The 17,923-nt window shown below is 37.8% G+C and overlaps 3 protein-coding genes across 12 annotated transcripts in view; all 3 read right to left on the bottom strand.

The window, feature by feature from the left end:
• Positions 1-71: 71 nt before the first annotated feature.
• Positions 72-4,236, bottom strand: rpl18 (ribosomal protein L18). The gene is made up of 7 exons (XM_077575045.1): positions 4,156-4,236; positions 3,506-3,592; positions 3,202-3,309; positions 2,019-2,117; positions 1,743-1,866; positions 712-781; positions 72-209 (listed from the first exon to the last, which is right to left on the bottom strand). The coding sequence occupies exons 1-7, from the start codon at positions 4,156-4,158 to the stop codon at positions 134-136; spliced, it is 567 nt and encodes a 188-aa protein (XP_077431171.1). The 5' UTR covers positions 4,159-4,236; the 3' UTR covers positions 72-133.
• A 441-nt stretch (positions 4,237-4,677) lies between these two features.
• LOC144057891 (mpv17-like protein) lies at positions 4,678-12,761 on the bottom strand. 3 transcript variants are annotated; one of them, XM_077575876.1, is made up of 7 exons: positions 12,232-12,761; positions 10,740-10,954; positions 7,669-7,803; positions 6,564-6,894; positions 5,334-5,404; positions 5,229-5,258; positions 4,678-5,151 (listed from the first exon to the last, which is right to left on the bottom strand). In XM_077575876.1, exons 4-7 carry the CDS (start codon positions 6,883-6,885, stop codon positions 5,032-5,034), a joined length of 543 nt encoding a protein of 180 aa, XP_077432002.1. In that variant the 5' UTR covers positions 6,886-6,894; positions 7,669-7,803; positions 10,740-10,954; positions 12,232-12,761; the 3' UTR covers positions 4,678-5,031. The 3 variants fall into 3 exon arrangements, with proteins under 3 accessions (XP_077432002.1, XP_077432003.1, XP_077432004.1); XM_077575877.1 differs by having other exon boundaries at positions 7,669-7,720; XM_077575878.1 differs by lacking the exons at positions 10,740-10,954; positions 12,232-12,761 and having other exon boundaries at positions 7,669-10,193.
• An 873-nt stretch (positions 12,762-13,634) lies between these two features.
• myh14 (myosin, heavy chain 14, non-muscle) overlaps positions 13,635-17,923 on the bottom strand; it is a 37,283-nt gene continuing 32,994 nt past the window's right edge. For 7 of the 8 annotated variants that reach the window (XM_077576967.1, XM_077576969.1, XM_077576972.1 and 4 more), the window contains one exon: positions 13,635-17,014. In XM_077576967.1, coding sequence (XP_077433093.1) covers positions 16,819-17,014 — 196 coding nt within the window. In that variant the 3' untranslated portion in view covers positions 13,635-16,818. The remainder of the gene's footprint in view (positions 17,015-17,923) is intronic. The other variant, XM_077576975.1, reaches the window with a different exon arrangement.

Below are 17,923 nucleotides of genomic sequence, written 5' to 3'. Positions count from 1 at the left end.
ATTCCAAGAATTCGCACGCTGTGTACGTTTGTGGCGCCGTATAAGGGGAAAATAAAACACTGAAGAGGAAGTGATGTTTTTGTACAGCCAGTCTTTTATTTGAGTCAGAATGTATAGTAAACAAAGAGAGACTTTAGTTCTTGTAGCCGCGGCTGGCTCTGCGACCGCGAGCTTTCTCGAACTTCCTGCCCTTGGAACGAATGTAGGGCCTGGAAAAGACAAAAGAAATTAGCACAGGTGACACACGTTTGTTTTTTTTTGTTTTTTTTAAGTGACTACGGTAATAAAGCCAATAAGTTTTGAAATAATTTCAACCACTGATTCGCAAAGTGTGGTAAGCGAACGTTAAAACGGTGCAAAAATATGACAGTGGCTTACTATAAACTTTAAATAAGATTTTTTTTTTAAAGGAATAAAAGCCACCATCTTGTTTTTAATGAACACTTAGGTCTTGTGTATTTTAATCTTGGTGGTTCTTGAAAATGTTTGTATCATTTTAGAGATGGCACTTTTGTGTAAAACGTTTCTCAATCTAAAAGGCCTTCAGAACCAGATTGTTATTGTTCATGTTGCACTGCTGACAAATATGAAAGTGCAACTAGTAATTTTTGGATATGAGCTAAACTCCATTTGACAAATATGACTTTCGTGTAGTCATCGTATTATTATTTATAGAATTGTACAAGAATAAATGTGCAAGTGTGCACATACTTGGTGTGGCTGTGAGGAGTTCCAGGAGCTTTTCCAAAGTGCCTGTAGACCTCTCTGCCCTTGCGAGGACCTGAGGGGGGGGGGGGGGGGGGGAGACACAGAAACACTATTTTGAAACCATTCGCAAGTTATAATCTCATCTCGAGACTTACGACAACTATTATACTACTTGATGACTAATCAAGTCAAGTGATTGCTGTTCAGATTCTACTCCTCAAAAAAACGATTCTTGCAGTCATCCACAAATATAAACCAACATTTCCTGTGCGATGCCAATGATTATCGTGACCTGTGACCTTGTGAAGCCCCCGTTGAGACTTCCTTGCGAGCGACGGGCTATAAAAGTCTCAAATCAAATTCAAGCAGTCTTTCCTCCTCTAGTTTTGGCTCAATGCCGACAAGAGGGAATCCTGGCACTTGACCGCCTGCGGGTTCATGTTTCATCAGACATGTTATAGAAAAGCACACCCAAATCTGGATTATTAAGCGATAGCGGCTGGCTGGCGGGTGCGAGCACACAATTTCCACACGACTCGCCAGCCTGGTTTGACATCTGCACACTGGCAATTTACACACCGCGAGGAAACCGAAACGCGGTCGGGTTGACTCTTGTCGGCCAACTGCAGCACGACAACAACAAAAGCGCACTTTCTCAACTTCAGCTATGGTTGCACTTTTACCAATCGGGGGCGAAATATCCCCAAAATTTGGAAAGAGTGTAAAACGTATTCAATACGAGATTATTTCCCAAGGTCCCAATTCCTTTTATTTTTTAACATACACAAGAAATACATTTAATCTATCGAATTGGGGTTCATTGACTAAACACTCTGAATTGCAATCTTTTAGGCCTTCACTACGACGGCACGTTCACAAAAATCGACCAAACCAGCTTGGCATAAACAAGTCAATCATAAATCATATCATTAATTAGTAGTTAATTAAAGTAGTGTCTGGCGAGCGTGGCCTTCATCTGGACCCCCCCCCACCAAGGTCCCCCGAGCCAGATGAACGTGTGGCGTTATGCTTACCAGACAGCAGCACGGTGCCTTGTCCTTTGGGTGCTGCCATAGCCAGCTGGTCAAAGGTCATCACTTTACCTCCGGCCTCCAGGAGCCTGCGGCGAGCACCGTCGGTCACCCTCAGCGCGCACACCTTCGGAAGGGGCAACGTCACAGTCAGTGTGTGTGTGTGTGTGGTGCCCAAAAAGAAAAAAAAGCTTCCACACTGCCAAAAAGGCAGGGCCGATCTGCATTTGCGTTGTTTCATCCATAAACATTTTTTAACGTCGTCTTTTCGGCACCGACCTTGAGCTTGGGCACTTTCTGGATCCTGACGTCATCAGTGATGGTTCCGACGACGACGGCGATTTTGTTATCACGGCCGGGCAGATTCATCTTGCCGATCTGGAATGAGAAGCAAACTTCACAGCGGAGGGGAAATCGCTATCTTATCTCAGACCTGACAATCCAATCGGGTAACTTGACTCTCTTAACAACTGGCGGGAGGAGAGAGAAAAAAAAAGGGGGGGAATACAGGGTAGGGCTGCTTGATTACAAAAAAGTTATTAATCAGTTATTTTGGTAATCATTTATGTTTGTGATACACAACAAGAGGATGTTTAAACATTTTGTTTTGTTACCAATAATTGCTTTATGAAAAGTGTCAAACTAATCAAAAAATAAAAAAAGGTGCAAAAGTATCAGTTAAAACAAACTCAAGAAACTCAAAATTAGCATGAATATTAAGGTGTGAATTGTATCGTACCTGGCGGTTCGATTTGTATCACGATTCATAGGTCACGATTCGATTCAATACCGATTAATCCCGATACAAATCTATAAATTGACTATTGCAATTTTTTTTTATACTCACATTTAGAAAATACAAATTAGACAAACTTGTACATGTACACTGTAAGATTTGTATGAAAATGTATTTATTGATCTGAAAATTCAGGCTTATAACTGAGCCACTGCATTTAACAAACAGGTCTGTTTCATGTTTGAACAGCACTGAAATTAAATATTAATATAACATTCTTCCATGCTTAATGTGTTAATCCTAACCCTAAGTAAGATGTTTTGTTGAATATTTCCGCAAAAAAATTGGATGTTTAAAAATCAATTCGACCGCATATTGAATCGATTCGAGAACTGCGTGCTGTAATATCCCGATATATTGGCGAATCGATTTTTTCTAACACCCCTAATGAATATATATATATATATATTTTTTTTTTTTTACTATTATGCCAATTTTGTAACCATGGAGTGAAATAATTGAAATTTGATTAATTGCACAGTCCAAATACAGGGAGTCAGTCCTAAGTATACGTTAAAAGGAGTCAACATTTGCATCAAAACACACTAAGTATTATAGAGTCGTAAATATTAAACAACAAAATGGAAAAACTGCGTGCGCCTTTTCGTGCTACGTGACCTCAATATCCAATCAAAGTCGAGAGCGTGTGAGGAAGGTGAGACTGACCAGGCGGGAAAGCGCGATGGGAGGCCTGTTGCTCCTGCTCATGAAGAGCCTCTTCAGGACAACCTTGTTGAAGGATGCATTGGAGCGGCGGGCCAGGAATCTGTACAGCTACAAGGCAATACATCTTCAGTACACAATGTGGGAACAAATATATATATTTTGACTACTGTTGTATACTCTGTATGTTAAAGCAGCCGTTATTTTACCGGTTCTAATGACCACAAATGCTCATTTCCATTTGCCAATCAATGGCGTCTAACGTTATGTTTATTGAACTCTCCCCAGCTGTGTGTGACGCACTTACCTTGACCAGGAGCCTCAGGTAGATATCCTGGCTCTTTGGTTCCTTTCTGTGCACCTTACGGTCCTTGTTATGTCTTATGTCGACTCCCTTTAGGAGTAATAAGAACACACGGATTAATATCACATTCAATTCATTACCTACGGTACAAACTACAAATAGTTATTATTATAAATAGTTACGTACTCATCCATTTTTTTTTTATTTTTGCATTTAACATGCAGTTGAACCAATTTAAATAAGTTACACCATGATATTAAACGGGTGGGTTTACACGTTGACACTCAAAAGCTAACGGCTAATTAGCACGACAACGCTAACATGGCGAGTTTTCCCAACACTACCAAATGACACATACGTTGATATCGAAACATTTATCTTCATATTGATCCACGTCCTTTCAGATTTGGGGCCATTTTAAACGTGTATTGTGTGCAACGTCATAGCTTTTAGTCTGGCTAGCTGTCGGCACTAAGAGACGAAGTTAATGTGATTTGCAGCGACATATACCAAGAAATTGCTGTTACATTATAATGTAAACTGTTCCCACAATCGGTAAGTTTTACGTTCAAGAGAATACATGGTGAAAATTTGCAGGATGACCGTGGATAGTCAAACTCGCGTATCATGAAAGTTAAACTAGCGCTACCTACCATCTTGGACTCGAAGGGAAAAGGGAAAAGGAAGAACGTAAGTCTCGCGATAAACACTGCACTGAAATCTCGCCTTCACGATTGGTTAAAGACTAGCACAGCTTCCGGCCACGGAAAAAACAACTGGGCGGGATTTTGAATTGCGCTTCTAGCGTCGGGTAGAATCAATGCATGTAGTTGCATGCCGACTAATAAATAAAATATAATTATATGTATTAAAATTTTGAGCGTGCGGCATACATATCGGTTAATAATAATAATTTAACATTATTAGACATTTTAACTTAAAATCTCAACTAGGGAATATTACACACAATATACAATTATTCATTTCAAAGACAGTATAATAAAGATGGACAGTATTAATTCAGTGGTTTCCACGTTTTATTTATATAAATGTCATTAAAAAAGAGACAAACAAATTATGTAGCAATATTTGTCTTTTATATGAAACAGTTCTTGTTTACAACATATATATATATATATATATATATATATATATATATATATATATTTTTTTTTTATTGATTCAGCAATCAGCACCAATTCAGAAGTTATCTTAAGGCACTTTACACATTGAGCAGGTCAAGAGTCACAATCTTGATGCACATTACATGTTAATTAATTTATAATATAAACACTAATACAGTATAATATTACACTCATTAATCTGATGACCATTTGCATGGTCGCTTCAACAGAAGAAATCATCGTGATTGCTAAATAACCCAAATGATATTTCAATCACATATGGCAATTCCATTAGCATCTTAAGTAAATTAGAATGTTTCAGAAATTGAACTACACTTGCTATTAAACTGTTAGCAAAATTAAAACAGTACAGTAGATCATTGGGTAAAAAAAGTTGCGTAAAATTCATTCAAGTTTGTGGTCCTTCTGCTGTCGGAGGTGACATAGGAAAATGGTGAAGACGAGGGCGACGCCTCCGAGGAACACGGTCCGAGCCACGGGGGGGACCAGGGAAAAGTTCACAGCCTGGGATGATGATAGGACAAAAATAAATATTTATTTAAAGGTGAAACTTTCAACTCTGACAGGAAGAGAGATCTCACCTGCATTGTCGACCAGAACACCACACCGGTCTGAAAACACACACAATTAACATCGTATATTCATTTTAGAATACTTTACAATAAACACAAAAAATGATAGTACACCTTGTAAGATGTCCAGAATTTTTCTCTCCAGTCTTGAAGAAGATCATCTTTGTTTTCGAGCAAACTCAAACCTAAAAGGAGAATCAACACATGAAGGGGCAAATTATTAACCTCCAATATCATCAACCCTTATTAATCATATACACAGTTATTCCAAGTGATTGTGAAATGTGTTGAAACCTGTCCAGCTGAGAAAGTGTACTTGTGCATTATAAATAAATTAAATATTTTACTAGTTTAATATTACAATGATTAACTCATTCACTGCCATTGATGGCTATAGATGTCAAAAATTCATTTGAACTATTTCTATTAGTTTAACATTTTTTTCCACTTTTTGTTAACAAGAGTATGAAAACCTAGATTTTTTAAAATTGTATTAGAACAGATGTAAAATTTGCTATTAATCGTGAGTTAACTCGTGAAGTCATGCGATTAATTACGATTCAAAATTGTAATCGCTTGGTGCCCCTAATTTTTAATAATCTTTTCTAAAAAAAAAGATAATTAAAAATAAAAATGATTTTTGTTTAAAAGAAAAGATTATTAAAAATTAGGGGCATCAGGCGATTTAAATTTGTAATCGTAATTAATTGCATGACTTTTTAAAAAAAAATTTTTATCTGTTCTAAATGTACAAAAAAAAATCTAGGTTTTCATACTCTTGTTAACAAAAAATGGGGAAAAAAACAATAGAAATAGTTAAAATGAAAATTTTTAAACTCTATAGCTGTCAATGAGTTAAGCATGTTAAATTAAATTCCCATTTTGACAATAAAATAATGCATGCAACAGGTATACAAATCAATAAAAAAATAATATGCAAATCAGATTAAAAATAAACAGAATAATGTTATCAAATTGTACCCTTACATATACTGTGCATTTTTAAAGGTGAAAACACAGTTAAAAATACAATAATGTATTTTTTTTTAAAGTATGTTTACTATACAAAAAAAAATAGGAATATAAATGATTATTATTATTTTGTGCAAATGTGTCCAGCATGTTGTAAAAAAAAAAGTGTAAATCAACATCATCAGTCACTACAAGGCTGTTGCTAGGCAGAATTCACTGGGCGTGAGGATATCCTGACTTTATCCTCTGTAAATCTGTATTATACTGCCCCCAGGTGGCCAGAGCGCATACAATAATCACCGTTATCACTTATCACAATGACTAAGTGGTTGAATAAAAAAAACAACAACATAATTTCAGTCGGAAACTCACCAATATAAAAGGCACTGATGGTGAGCGGCGCGGCCACCAGCTGATCCACCACCACCTTCCCCGTCACCGCCTTGACCCCGCCTCCTGGCAGCATCTTCTCCAGCCAGCGCAGCCATTGGTAGTTGAAGTTGGCGTGGAAACAGAAGCCCACGGCGGCCACACGGGCCGTCTGGCGCCAGTCCACGCCGACAGAGCGCTCGGACCCGTCTCGGCGACCCAACACACGCTGTTGGAAGAGGTCGGCGGAGGCGAACAGCGCCGTGTAGCCAACCACGTTGCTGATGTACGGATGGGCCCTGAATGCAGCCCAGGCCCTGTTCATGGTAAAAACCTAACAAAAATAGTGTTTCATGAAAGGTGGTGTTATTTTGGAATAAAATGGATTAATCAGACTTTTCAAAATGATTAACTCGTTCACTGCCATTGACGGCTATAGACGTCAAAAATTCATTTGAACTATTTTCTATTAGTTTATCATTTTTCCCACTTTTGTTAACAAGAGTATGAAAACCTAGATTTTTTTAATTGTATTAAAACAGATATAAAATTTGTGATTAATCGTGAGTTAACCAGTGAAGTCATGCGATTAATTACGATTAAAAATGGTAATCGCCTGACGCCCCTAATTTTTAATAATCTTTTTTTTTTTTAAAAAAAGATTAAAAATTGGAAAAAAAAAATTTTTTTTAATGAAAAGATTAGTTAAATTTTTTTCCCACTTTTGCTAATAAGAGTATGAAAACCTAAATTTTTAAAATTATTTTATTATGCGATGAATTACAAATACAAATTTTAATCATCTGACGCCCCTTATTTTTAATATTTTTCTTAAAATTAGAGGCGTCCGGCGATTATTATTTTTTTAATTGTAATTAATCACATGACTTCATTAGTTAACTCACGATTAATCACAAATTTTATATCTGTTGTAAATGTACAAAAAAAAATCTAGGTTTTCATACTCTTGTTAACAAAAGTGGAAAAATAATGTTAAACTAATAGAAATAGTTCAAATAAATGTATGACGTCTATAGCCGTCAATGGCAGTGAATGAGTTAAGAACTACATATGAAGTAGGTCTAAATTCCACGATCCTTGCTCTTACCTCCCAGCGCGACCGGTCTTCCAACGTCCTCGGCTCTTCTACCCGACTGGCTCTGTTTGGACGAGGAGGAGCTGAAATCAATCTTTGAGGCCCTTCTCACTGGGTCAAAGTTCATCTTCCGCCTGTTAAAGACGCCTGGCAATAAAATGTTATAACAGCCTGCTTGCTACAAGAGTGTGATAAAAAAATAAAAATAAAATAAAAAAGAAATATCACAACCTGCTTAACAGCCATGATGTTTTTTTGTTGTCGTTGCTGTGATTCATTCGCATTCTGTACTTTATAAATTGCATTATGGTAGTTAGTTACCAAAAGAGAATCGTTGTCACGGTGTAGCCTAAATGCTAAGACAGAAATGTAGCCGTCTACTCTCATCTCACAAGCTCGTGTGTGAAGCTAAAAATAGACCTCCTGGAGATAGAAGTCAAAATGTCGCGGGGTGTAATTGTGTCATCACTGTACATAAAAATGGACTCTCCAAAAATGATAGTAAACACAAATTTGTTTCTAAATAGATTAAACGTTTTTGAAGGTAGTTAGAGACTGAAAGCTAATGTAATACTAAATATTGTGGAGCTAAAGCATTTTAAACTGTTTCCTGATTTATTTGGGCCTAAAATGGCACCCAGTCGCCCGCCCTCCACTCAAGAAAAAAAAACGTAATCGTCTTTCTTGGCATCAGTTAAAAGTTATAGTTATTATTAGTAGGCCAATTTCTGTCGTTACAGCGGCAGTTAGCTAGCTAGCATAGCTTCCCGCCGCACGAAAAGGAGCCCCAGAAGCCCGTTAGCTCGCAAGCTAACTGGTGGCTAGCATGGCTAGCATTTTATTTTCATGGCTCAAACATGGAGCTAGATGAATCCAGTGTTCATCGTGGGGTGGGTTTCAGCAGATATGAACGGTTGGAGAGCACAAAGGCTCCATTTTGAAGCTTCATTTGACAAATATGGCGATTTTTATTTTTGTTTATTTTTTGGTCAACTCAAGTTTGGCCGGGTTGTTAGCATCACCATCCCTCTGTAGTGAGTCAAATTTGGTAGATTTAGGAGAGTATTATTTCATTTTACAGGGAATGACGGCATGACATTAAAAGGACAGTGGGTATAAAAGTCTACACACCCCTGTCAACATGACAGGTTTTGTGATTAAAGACAAAAAAAAATAAGACGGAATAAACTTTCCCAACATTAACTCATTCACTGCAATTGACGGCTAAAAACGTCAAAAATTCATTTGAACAATTTCTATTAGTTTAACATTTTTCCCCCCTCTTTTGTTAACAAGAGTATGAAAACCTAGAATTATTTTTCATTGTACATTTAGAACAGATAACAAATTTGCGATTAATCGTGAGTTAACTAGTGAAGTCATACGATTAATTACCATAAAAAAAATGTAATTGCCTGTCGCCCCTATTTTTTAATAATCTTTTTTTAAATTAATTTATGGCAGTGAATGAGTTAATCTGATCTATAACCACTACAAGTTAATTGAAATCTTTTTATGTTTTTTTGTAAAAGAAAAAAAAAAGATCATATGGTTTGCAGAAGTGTACACACCCCGTTATAACTGTGGCTGTGTTCAGAATTGACTGATCACATTCAAACTCGCATGAAATGGAAATCTGCTCAGCTATTTGGAACGGTTCCGAATTCCCCCCCTTCTTGACTGAGGCCACATTTGCCAGGTTCACTCTTGGTATGGTCCTTTTTACCAAAACATACTTCTTAGTGATTATTTTGCCACCTTTGTACCTTCCAATCAAGCCATTTCCCTTCATTATCCACCATTTTTGTCCAAATTGGTCCCACCTGCTGCTGTAGCCATAGATATGTTTAAATCATCACTTGGAAGTTGTTTGCACGCATGATACGGGTCAATTAAAGGCACTAGCAACCACGTAGGCTATTTCCTCTGAGAATGCGCTAATGAGGGTCACGGTTTAAGCGGCTCAATTAAGAACCGCACAGCAGTTTTCCGGGCAAACGGCCTTTTGTGCGTCACACAATGGCCGACACGTGTCCAGGGTTTGACTCCTCAGATAATTGCCTGCCTCACTGTATGACTCTTAACAAGTGGGATTCCATTCAGACTGATGGCGTGCAAGGGTGGGGGCGGATTGACTAGAAGAAAAAGGAAACGGGGCATTTGAACTGATGTCACTTTTGAGTTGGGTTGAGCAGACGCACACGTGTACTCGCGGCGACGGCGCAGACCAAAAGGGAAACCTCGTCGCTATTTTGGAGGAAGGAGACAACAGCAACAGCACGGGTACGCGTTTTTAACGTATTGTTTCACTTATTTGGTTGCAAAATTTGGGGAATTTTCCAAGTTAGAAACTTTTACCAGGGGTGAACTCATTCACTGCCATTGACGGCTATATACGTCAAAAATTCATTTCAACTATTTTCTATTAGTTTCACATTTTTTTCCCACTTTTGTTAACAAGAGTATAAAAACCTAGAATTTTTGGAGGGATATTTAGAACAGATATAAAATTGTGGGTTAACTAGTGAAATCATGTGATTAATTACGATGATAAAATTTAATCGCCTGATGCCCCTAATTTTTAATAATCTTTTCTTTTTTAAATCTTTTTTTTTAAGAAGAAAAGATTATTAAAAATTAGGGGCGTCAGGTGATACATTTTTAAAATTGTAATTAATCGCATGACTTCACTAGTTAACTCATGATTAAAAAAAATATTATTAAAAATTAGGGGCGTCAGGTGATTACAATTTTTTATTGTAATTAATTGCATGACTTTACTAGTTAACTCAAAATTATTAACACATTTTATATTTGTTCTGAATGTGCAATAATTTTTTTTCTAGGTTTTCGTACTTTAACCATTAACAAAAGTGGAAAAAAAAAGTTTAATTAGTCAAAATGAATTTTTGACGTCTATAGGCGTCAATGGCAGTGAATGAGTTAACAAAAAAGAAATGATTAAAAATGGAAAGATAACTCTTAATAATTTTAAATCAATTTTTCTGTTTTTGAAACTCAATGGAAAATGTTTAACCACCCCCTACTGTGTCTTTAAATTCTGATAAAACTGAAAGCATTACCGTAAACACAATGTCTCATTTCAATTCTTGTGCCTGACATCCAAGGCATGCAAGAATCCGTGACGGCGTCACTGGAGGCTGGGCCGGAGCGAGGGGCTCCCTGGGGTCGGGACCTGTACACGTTTGTGACGTCGGCGGCGGGTCACATGATGAGGACCCTCCAGAAGCCCCGCAAGAACGGCCCCTCCAAGCGGCAGGTCAACCATCGACGCTTCCTGCACAACATGATACAGAGGTGTGTGGATGGGGCGTGTTGACGCACTGTACAATTGAATAAATACACGTTTTCACAAAAATATAATTTTAAACGGTTTTAATGGTATGCAAACGATAGTTACTATGAACTAAGATTACAGCTTTTTCTGATGGGAAAATGGAGGGGTTTATTTGAGGGTGGCATTTATTTGTATTTAGGGCATGACACTGGCGGATTAATTGGGGGAAGGTATTCATTTGAGGACGGCGTTTATTTAACACAAGTGAAACACTGACTAATTGAGGTAAAATGTTTGTCACAATTGGATGATACACTCAGGCACTATTTGGGGTGTGGCCTTTATTTTTGTGTTTATCATATGTGGATGACGCACTCACTGACGGTTATAACCAACTATTTGGCTTATCCAGTCGGTGTTTAACTGGGCCACGGTATTAACACATTCACTGCCATTGACGGCTATAGACGTCAAAAATTCATTTGAACTATTTCTATTAGATTAAAATTTTTTCCACTTTTGCTAACAAGAGTATGAAAACCTAGATTTTTAAAATTATTTTACGATGCGATTAATTACAAATACAAATTTTAATCGTTTGACGCCCCTTATTTTATTTTATTTTTAATTAGGGGCATCAGGTGATTAATTTTTAAAAAATTGTAATTAATCACGACTTCACTAGTTAACTAACGATTAATCACAAATTTTATATCTGTTCTAAATGTGTAATAAAACAAATCTAGGTTTTCATACTCTTGTTAGCAAAAGTGGGAAAAAAAATGTTAAAAAATAGTTCAAATCAATGGCAGTGTATGAGTTAAAAATTAGGGGCATCAGGCGATTTTTTTTTAATCGTGACTAATCGCATGACTTCACGAGTTAACTCACGATTAATCACAAATTTTATATCTGTTCTAAATGTGCAATAAAAAAAAAGGTTTTCATGCTTTTGTTAACAAAAGTGGAAAAAAATAAACTAATAGAAATAGTTCAAATGAATTTTTGACGTCTATAGCCGTCAATGGCAGTGAATGAGGGGGGCATTTGCCGCATTTATCACAAGAGGAAGATTCATCCAGTTAGAATTAGGACACAGCATCTATTTGAGCTAGGCATTTACTATTTATCAAATGTAGAGTTATTTAATGACTATTTGAGGCATGGCGTAAATTTTGTTCAGGGCATTTATTTATCATAAGTGGATGAAGCTCCCGCAAGTTAGGGTAATCCATTAGACGTTACAGTATTTGAGGGGAGTGTTTGTTTTGACTCACCTGGTGACTAAATGAGCCAAGGTATCCATTTTAGGTGTTTGGCTCATTTTTGACATGTCTTTCACACGCCAACAGGAAGTTTGCTGACATCGAGGCGGCAAATCGTAGAGTGGCGTCCGCGCTCTACTGTAAGGAAGTGGACTCATCCACACCTGAGCAGTCACGTGACCACTCAGACGGCCGCAAAGCCCAAAGTGACACCCAAGTTGAAAGTGGAGCAAAGAACCATGACACATCCTCTACATGTCCTCCTGATGAAGAGTTCCATGCAGATGACTCTGAAGACGCCCCGCCCACATCTCCCTCCATTTCGCTGCTGTCGCCGTTGTCATTTGACGCCATGCAAATGTTCGTCAACAGCCCCGGCGACTCCCACGACTTGGCCGACGTCAGCGAGAGCGAATGGGCGGACATCATTGATCTGTTCTCGGAGGATGGTGGGACCACTCGCCACGACCGGCCAGTCGTAACCAATCCCCACACAAATGAAGACGTCGTCCCCGAGCCACTTCCGGCGCTGTCCAGCTGCCAACACAAGATGATGTCGTCGGGGGGCGTGGCTCAGTCATTTTGGGCCCCGCCTCTCGAGGCTTCGCTGCGTCACGTGGCGACGCCGCCTCGGGAAGATCAACTGATGTTCGCGGACATCCTCGTGGACGTCTGCGAGTCTCCTGAATGTACATCTTTTAACATGTTTTGTTACCATGATTTTTACGCTCAATAAAAGAGTGCATGTGACCTTGACAATATCTTTTAATGTTTTTTGTTACACAGGTCAGGTTGAGATATGATTCATTATGGTGACTTCAACTTTTGTGTTGTTTTCGTGTTTTTTTTTAACAAAACTTTCCACAATATTTGGGATAAAAAAATCCAATTAAGATAAAAATAGTGTTACGTATGAATTTAAATAACTAAGAAATATTTTGCAAAATTCTACATTTTTCTAAATGGGTTTGATCACAAAATTAAAAAATATCAGTACATTTACAAATAATGCTATAAAAATGTAAACATTTACGCTCAAATTCTTTCTTAGTAATGCAACCAAATCTTGTTAATTTTAAAGTAAAATCCAGATTATATACACAATTGTTATGTAATTTAAAGTACTACAATTATTACATAAAAAACACTAATTATGTTCGGAGCACTGTCTGAGTTGGTCATATTTAGTGCATTAATTATAAGAATATTCATATGAATAAATAACGTCAAGAATGTGAATGTAGAAATATTTTCTAGTGTCAATAATACAAATTGTTGTCCTGGCTATCAACTGCGTCCAATTGCTTAAAATCATGTACTGTATTATGCTCTAAATGCAACAAAATACTACAAGCAAAAAAATAAAAATCACATTTTGTTGAGTGTGTGAAATAAAACACACGGATGCAGCAAAGTGAAAACCAACAACATATATTAAAGTGGACCCCGGACAGATGTATTATATAGCATCATTAACAAACAAAAACAAAAAGTTTCAAGTTGCACAGCGGCAATGAGCAAACCGTAGATACACAGAAAACAAAAACAAAAAAACACCTTTGAGAAGAATCTTGCTACGGACGAACAGAGCTTTGTTTGTGTTCATAAATTCATCTTTTGTGGCTGTGAACGCACACGTGTTCTTGTACAGGAGATGCCGATATGGACAAATATACCCACCGCTTGTGTGCAAAGTGCAGCCATTACACGTTGTAAAAACACAAGCCATTTGCATATTGCTGAAAGAAAAGCAGATGACAAAACTTTCATTGGGGTATGACAGGTTAGGCCCAAGGTATTTGGATTGTGAAGAAGCCATTAATTAGTTAAAAAAAGAGATCCTTCTGTTGTCTCGTAGCCGTGATTTGTTGTGAGCTCGTCGTTGCTATTGTTAGCTTAGCACTTTGCATAAAACACATGATTTTGCCTTCATACACCACGTAGAATGTGAAATAAAACCACCACCCATATGACCGAATGTGGCATATGATATTAAACAATTCTACTTACCGTGGCCTTTTTCACCTGATCGCAACCCACTAGAGGATGCTTTCTACTTACTGCACACATATGTGAAGGCAGCAAGAGCCACAAACAGTTATTTCAAAAACATCCCCTGAAATTGGAGGAACCTGACACAAAATGGCTGAAATTTTCCATATTTATCAAAGCTTTTAAGTGTACACATATCTGTTGTGGTGGCGTATAAAGGCAAAAATATTTTTAAAAAGTCACTTTGACACTTTAGTTGTCCGGTAGCTGTCATTTGTGGTGAAGCCATCAATGCTAACATTAGCATAGCTATAAGGAGCAGTGACGTCAACACTGATTAAAACGCAAACTTGTCTTCTACTGTCCTGGTCCAGTGCATCATTTCTTTTTGGTAAACATAAATAAGTACTTTATCCACAGTAAAAACATTCACAACAATTCCAGAAACATTTGAGCGTGGTCAAAAAGCACCTTCTGCATTTTGAAACCTCTCGTGTCTGAAGCTAACGCTAGCCTAGCTTAGCTCAAAACGAAGCAAGCGGATGAGCAAAAATCCACCTGAGGTCACTTAAAAAAAAGTCACTAATCTGCTAAAGGCAGACTTTTATTGTGTGATTTGAGCAAGTTTGGTTCCCCCCCCTGCGCAATGCTAACCGGGCTGCTTTAGCCTTTAGCTTCAAGTTTAAGCCACATGAGGAGCTTCAAGCTTAGTGTGGCAGAAGACGTTTTGTCAAAGGCTAGATTTCTATCGCAAGTGCACTATTTCCATTTCACGTCCTCGCCGTTTATCGGACCGTCTTGTTTCCCCCCCCCCCCCATTTACGACGCATATTCCAGTCGTGCCACTTGCCGTGCGAGTCCAGCTCAAATGTCTTCATTAGACACATTAACGTATTAAATAGAACAATGTCACTTAAATATCCTGGAAAAGAACGAGAAGAGGGAACATGAGTTTGGATAATGGCCAGGGTTAAAAACTACTTGATTCCCTACTTAATATTATTTATTGCCTCTAATTTTTTTTTTTGTATCTAAACCTACATTATTATAAGGGAAGTCATCCAAGAGCAAATCTACTTCTCTACTCTATTCTACGAGCTTAAGTCCCTTTTCTCATCCATATGGTGGCTTTTTCATTTACAGTTTAAATAGAAATGAAGACTAGAGACGCCCATCGAAATAAAGCGTGTTCATCGGACTAAAAAAATGAATAAAAGAAAAGGTGTTTTGCTTTGGATATAAAGAGTTACAGTAGAAAACATCTCCCCAGTGAATCAGACAGTAAAAACAAAACAAGCATTAACATATTCAGCTTGATATAAATTAAAGAAATTCAAATGACTTGAGAATTGTTTTCGATGAATAAATTGCAATTAGACAATATTTCGCGGGAGGTATCATTTGGAAGCTACTTTGTTTGTGGGTCTTTAGGAGAGATCGAGCAATTTCGTCGAGATGTCATCATGTGGTCGCTTGTCAAAAAAAAAAGTCACGTCGTCTGCCCCACAGAGAGGTCAAATTTACAGTTGTAATCAAATATCTGGCTTATGGCAAGTAGATTGTCTAATATGTCATTCGGCAAACAGCCCTTTTATTTTTCTCAAATTAACATCAGGGGTGGGCAACATGTAGCTGGTGAGCCTCACGCGGGGCCCACCAGAGCATCTGATGCGGCCCTCCATGCAAATGCTACCACAGGGGGGAAAAAAAAAGGTCCAAAAACGATTAAATAATAAATAGTAAGAAAATAGTGGCCAGGAGATAAAAGACAAAACAGAAAGGGAATCGTTTCCACTGGGAGCAGATCGGGACAGGATTTCTTTTTTTTTCTTATTATGGTGCAGGCGGGACTGGGGACAGGATTTTGTGTTGCTGTTGTGTTCAACGGTTCTTGTGTTGCTGCTGTTGTGCACTTTACAGCTGCTCTTTGGTCCCCAGGATGCTAAACTTTATCCGTCATAAAAATGCTTTTTTTTTTTTTTACCCATTTTTTACATGTGTGTTACAAGGTGGCCAACAAATTGAGCACATTTTTTTCCTGACAGTGTAGGGGGACACACACAACATTGTGGAGTCCCTACGTTTTTGTTTCAATTGTTTCCAGGGAAGCATCAATAAATCTCTGTAAGTCCTGTTTTTTTGGTTAGCAACAGCATCAAAATGGGCTGTGCGGTTTTAAAACATCAAATCAGTCTGTGTGGTAACAGTTTTCTTTCCCAGATAAAAAAAAAAGTGAGGCATCTATTTGAGTGAGGCTTTTATTAGAAGGGCGGCCACTATTTGATGGAATACAGTATATATTTTTTTCTTTTCATAATTTCAATATGGCTCCTGATAGGAAAAGGTTGCCCACCCTTGATGTAAGGGTTAAACATGGCTAACAAATGTTTTCTGCGCCTTTACGCTGTGCAGCTAATTTAAATGCAAAAGTTTAAACTGCATCTTTAGAATGTTATCATGATGATTGTAAGATAAAAACAATCCAGTAAAATCTCTTTTGTTTGTATTTGTTGAGGGAAAAAAAAAAAAAAGCAACATCCTTGAGCAAATTCTTGACTATATAATAACCGAGTGTTGTGAGTGCATGTCATGTGTAAGTGTGGTACATCATTGGTGTAGGTTGTTGACGGTGTAGGGGGGCGGGTTCGGGTCCAGGCTGTGCTCCGAGGACGGGGTTGGGGTTCGGGGCAGTCCCAGGGAGGGCGTGGGCGAGGCGGGCGGCTCCTCCGAATCTGAGTTTTCCAACGAGTAGTCGTCCACCAGAGCGCGGCGTCCGCGCATCGTCAGCGGCAACGGAGCACGTCTGCGCGCCAACACAGCAATCTTACTACATTTTAGACTACATACCAGGAAGCATCATATGGCAAAAACTCAAAAACAATTAACTCATTCACTCGTGGCCATTTTCACTGAAGCAACCCCCTTCGCTCCCGGCTGTTTTACGGGATTTTGACTGGTTTTGCATGGCCCACAGAATATTGTGTTCTATTGCTATAAAAGCATAGAACCTACCAAAAGAAAGATTAGAGTCTCTTCTTTCATCAGGAAAAAAATATTTCTATCTGTTTCAGCATTAGAATATAGCTAAGTTTAATAATTATTCACAAAAATGTTTAAAACTGTGGGGGAAACAGCTTGTTTTAATATGGCCCTGGTTGATCTCTTATACGCTGCTGCCACCTGCTGGCCGTTTTTGGAATAACTACCATTGCTTCAACTGTTCTTTTCAGTTCAGAGGCTGCATCAAAGCCTTCTGTATGCTCTAGCATAAAAAAAAACGCATAAATACGTCTTTTGGAAACTGGTAATATTTAAAATGGAACGTATTCACATGTTTTTAGGAGCAAATGAGTTAATAGCATTTGGTCTTAATAGTAATATATTTCCCACTGGTCATTTTGGGGGATTTTCCCATAACTGTATTAGAATGAAAGGAGGAAATGGGGTGGAAATCAAGCATAGAAAATGGTTGGAAATGGCATAAATTTGTTCCGGATTCCTCAAAAGCAAAATATAATTATTTTTTTTTATACAAAAATTGGCAAATTAATATCAGAATTGGGATCAGACTCCAAAAATCTATATTGGTCAGGCCTAATATTCAAATCTGTTATAAAAACACAGATAAACAAAAAAAAGAACAGTATATGCAAGTGGGAAACAATCAATTTGAATTGGGTTAATCCCCACAACACAATTAAAAACATGAACA

The sequence above is a fragment of the Vanacampus margaritifer genome, chromosome 9 (genome assembly GCF_051991255.1).
Source record: "Vanacampus margaritifer isolate UIUO_Vmar chromosome 9, RoL_Vmar_1.0, whole genome shotgun sequence".
Lineage (NCBI taxonomy): Eukaryota > Metazoa > Chordata > Actinopteri > Syngnathiformes > Syngnathidae > Vanacampus > Vanacampus margaritifer.
Note: the sequence above shows the minus strand (reverse complement) of the source record. Positions and strands in the feature narration are given on the sequence as shown.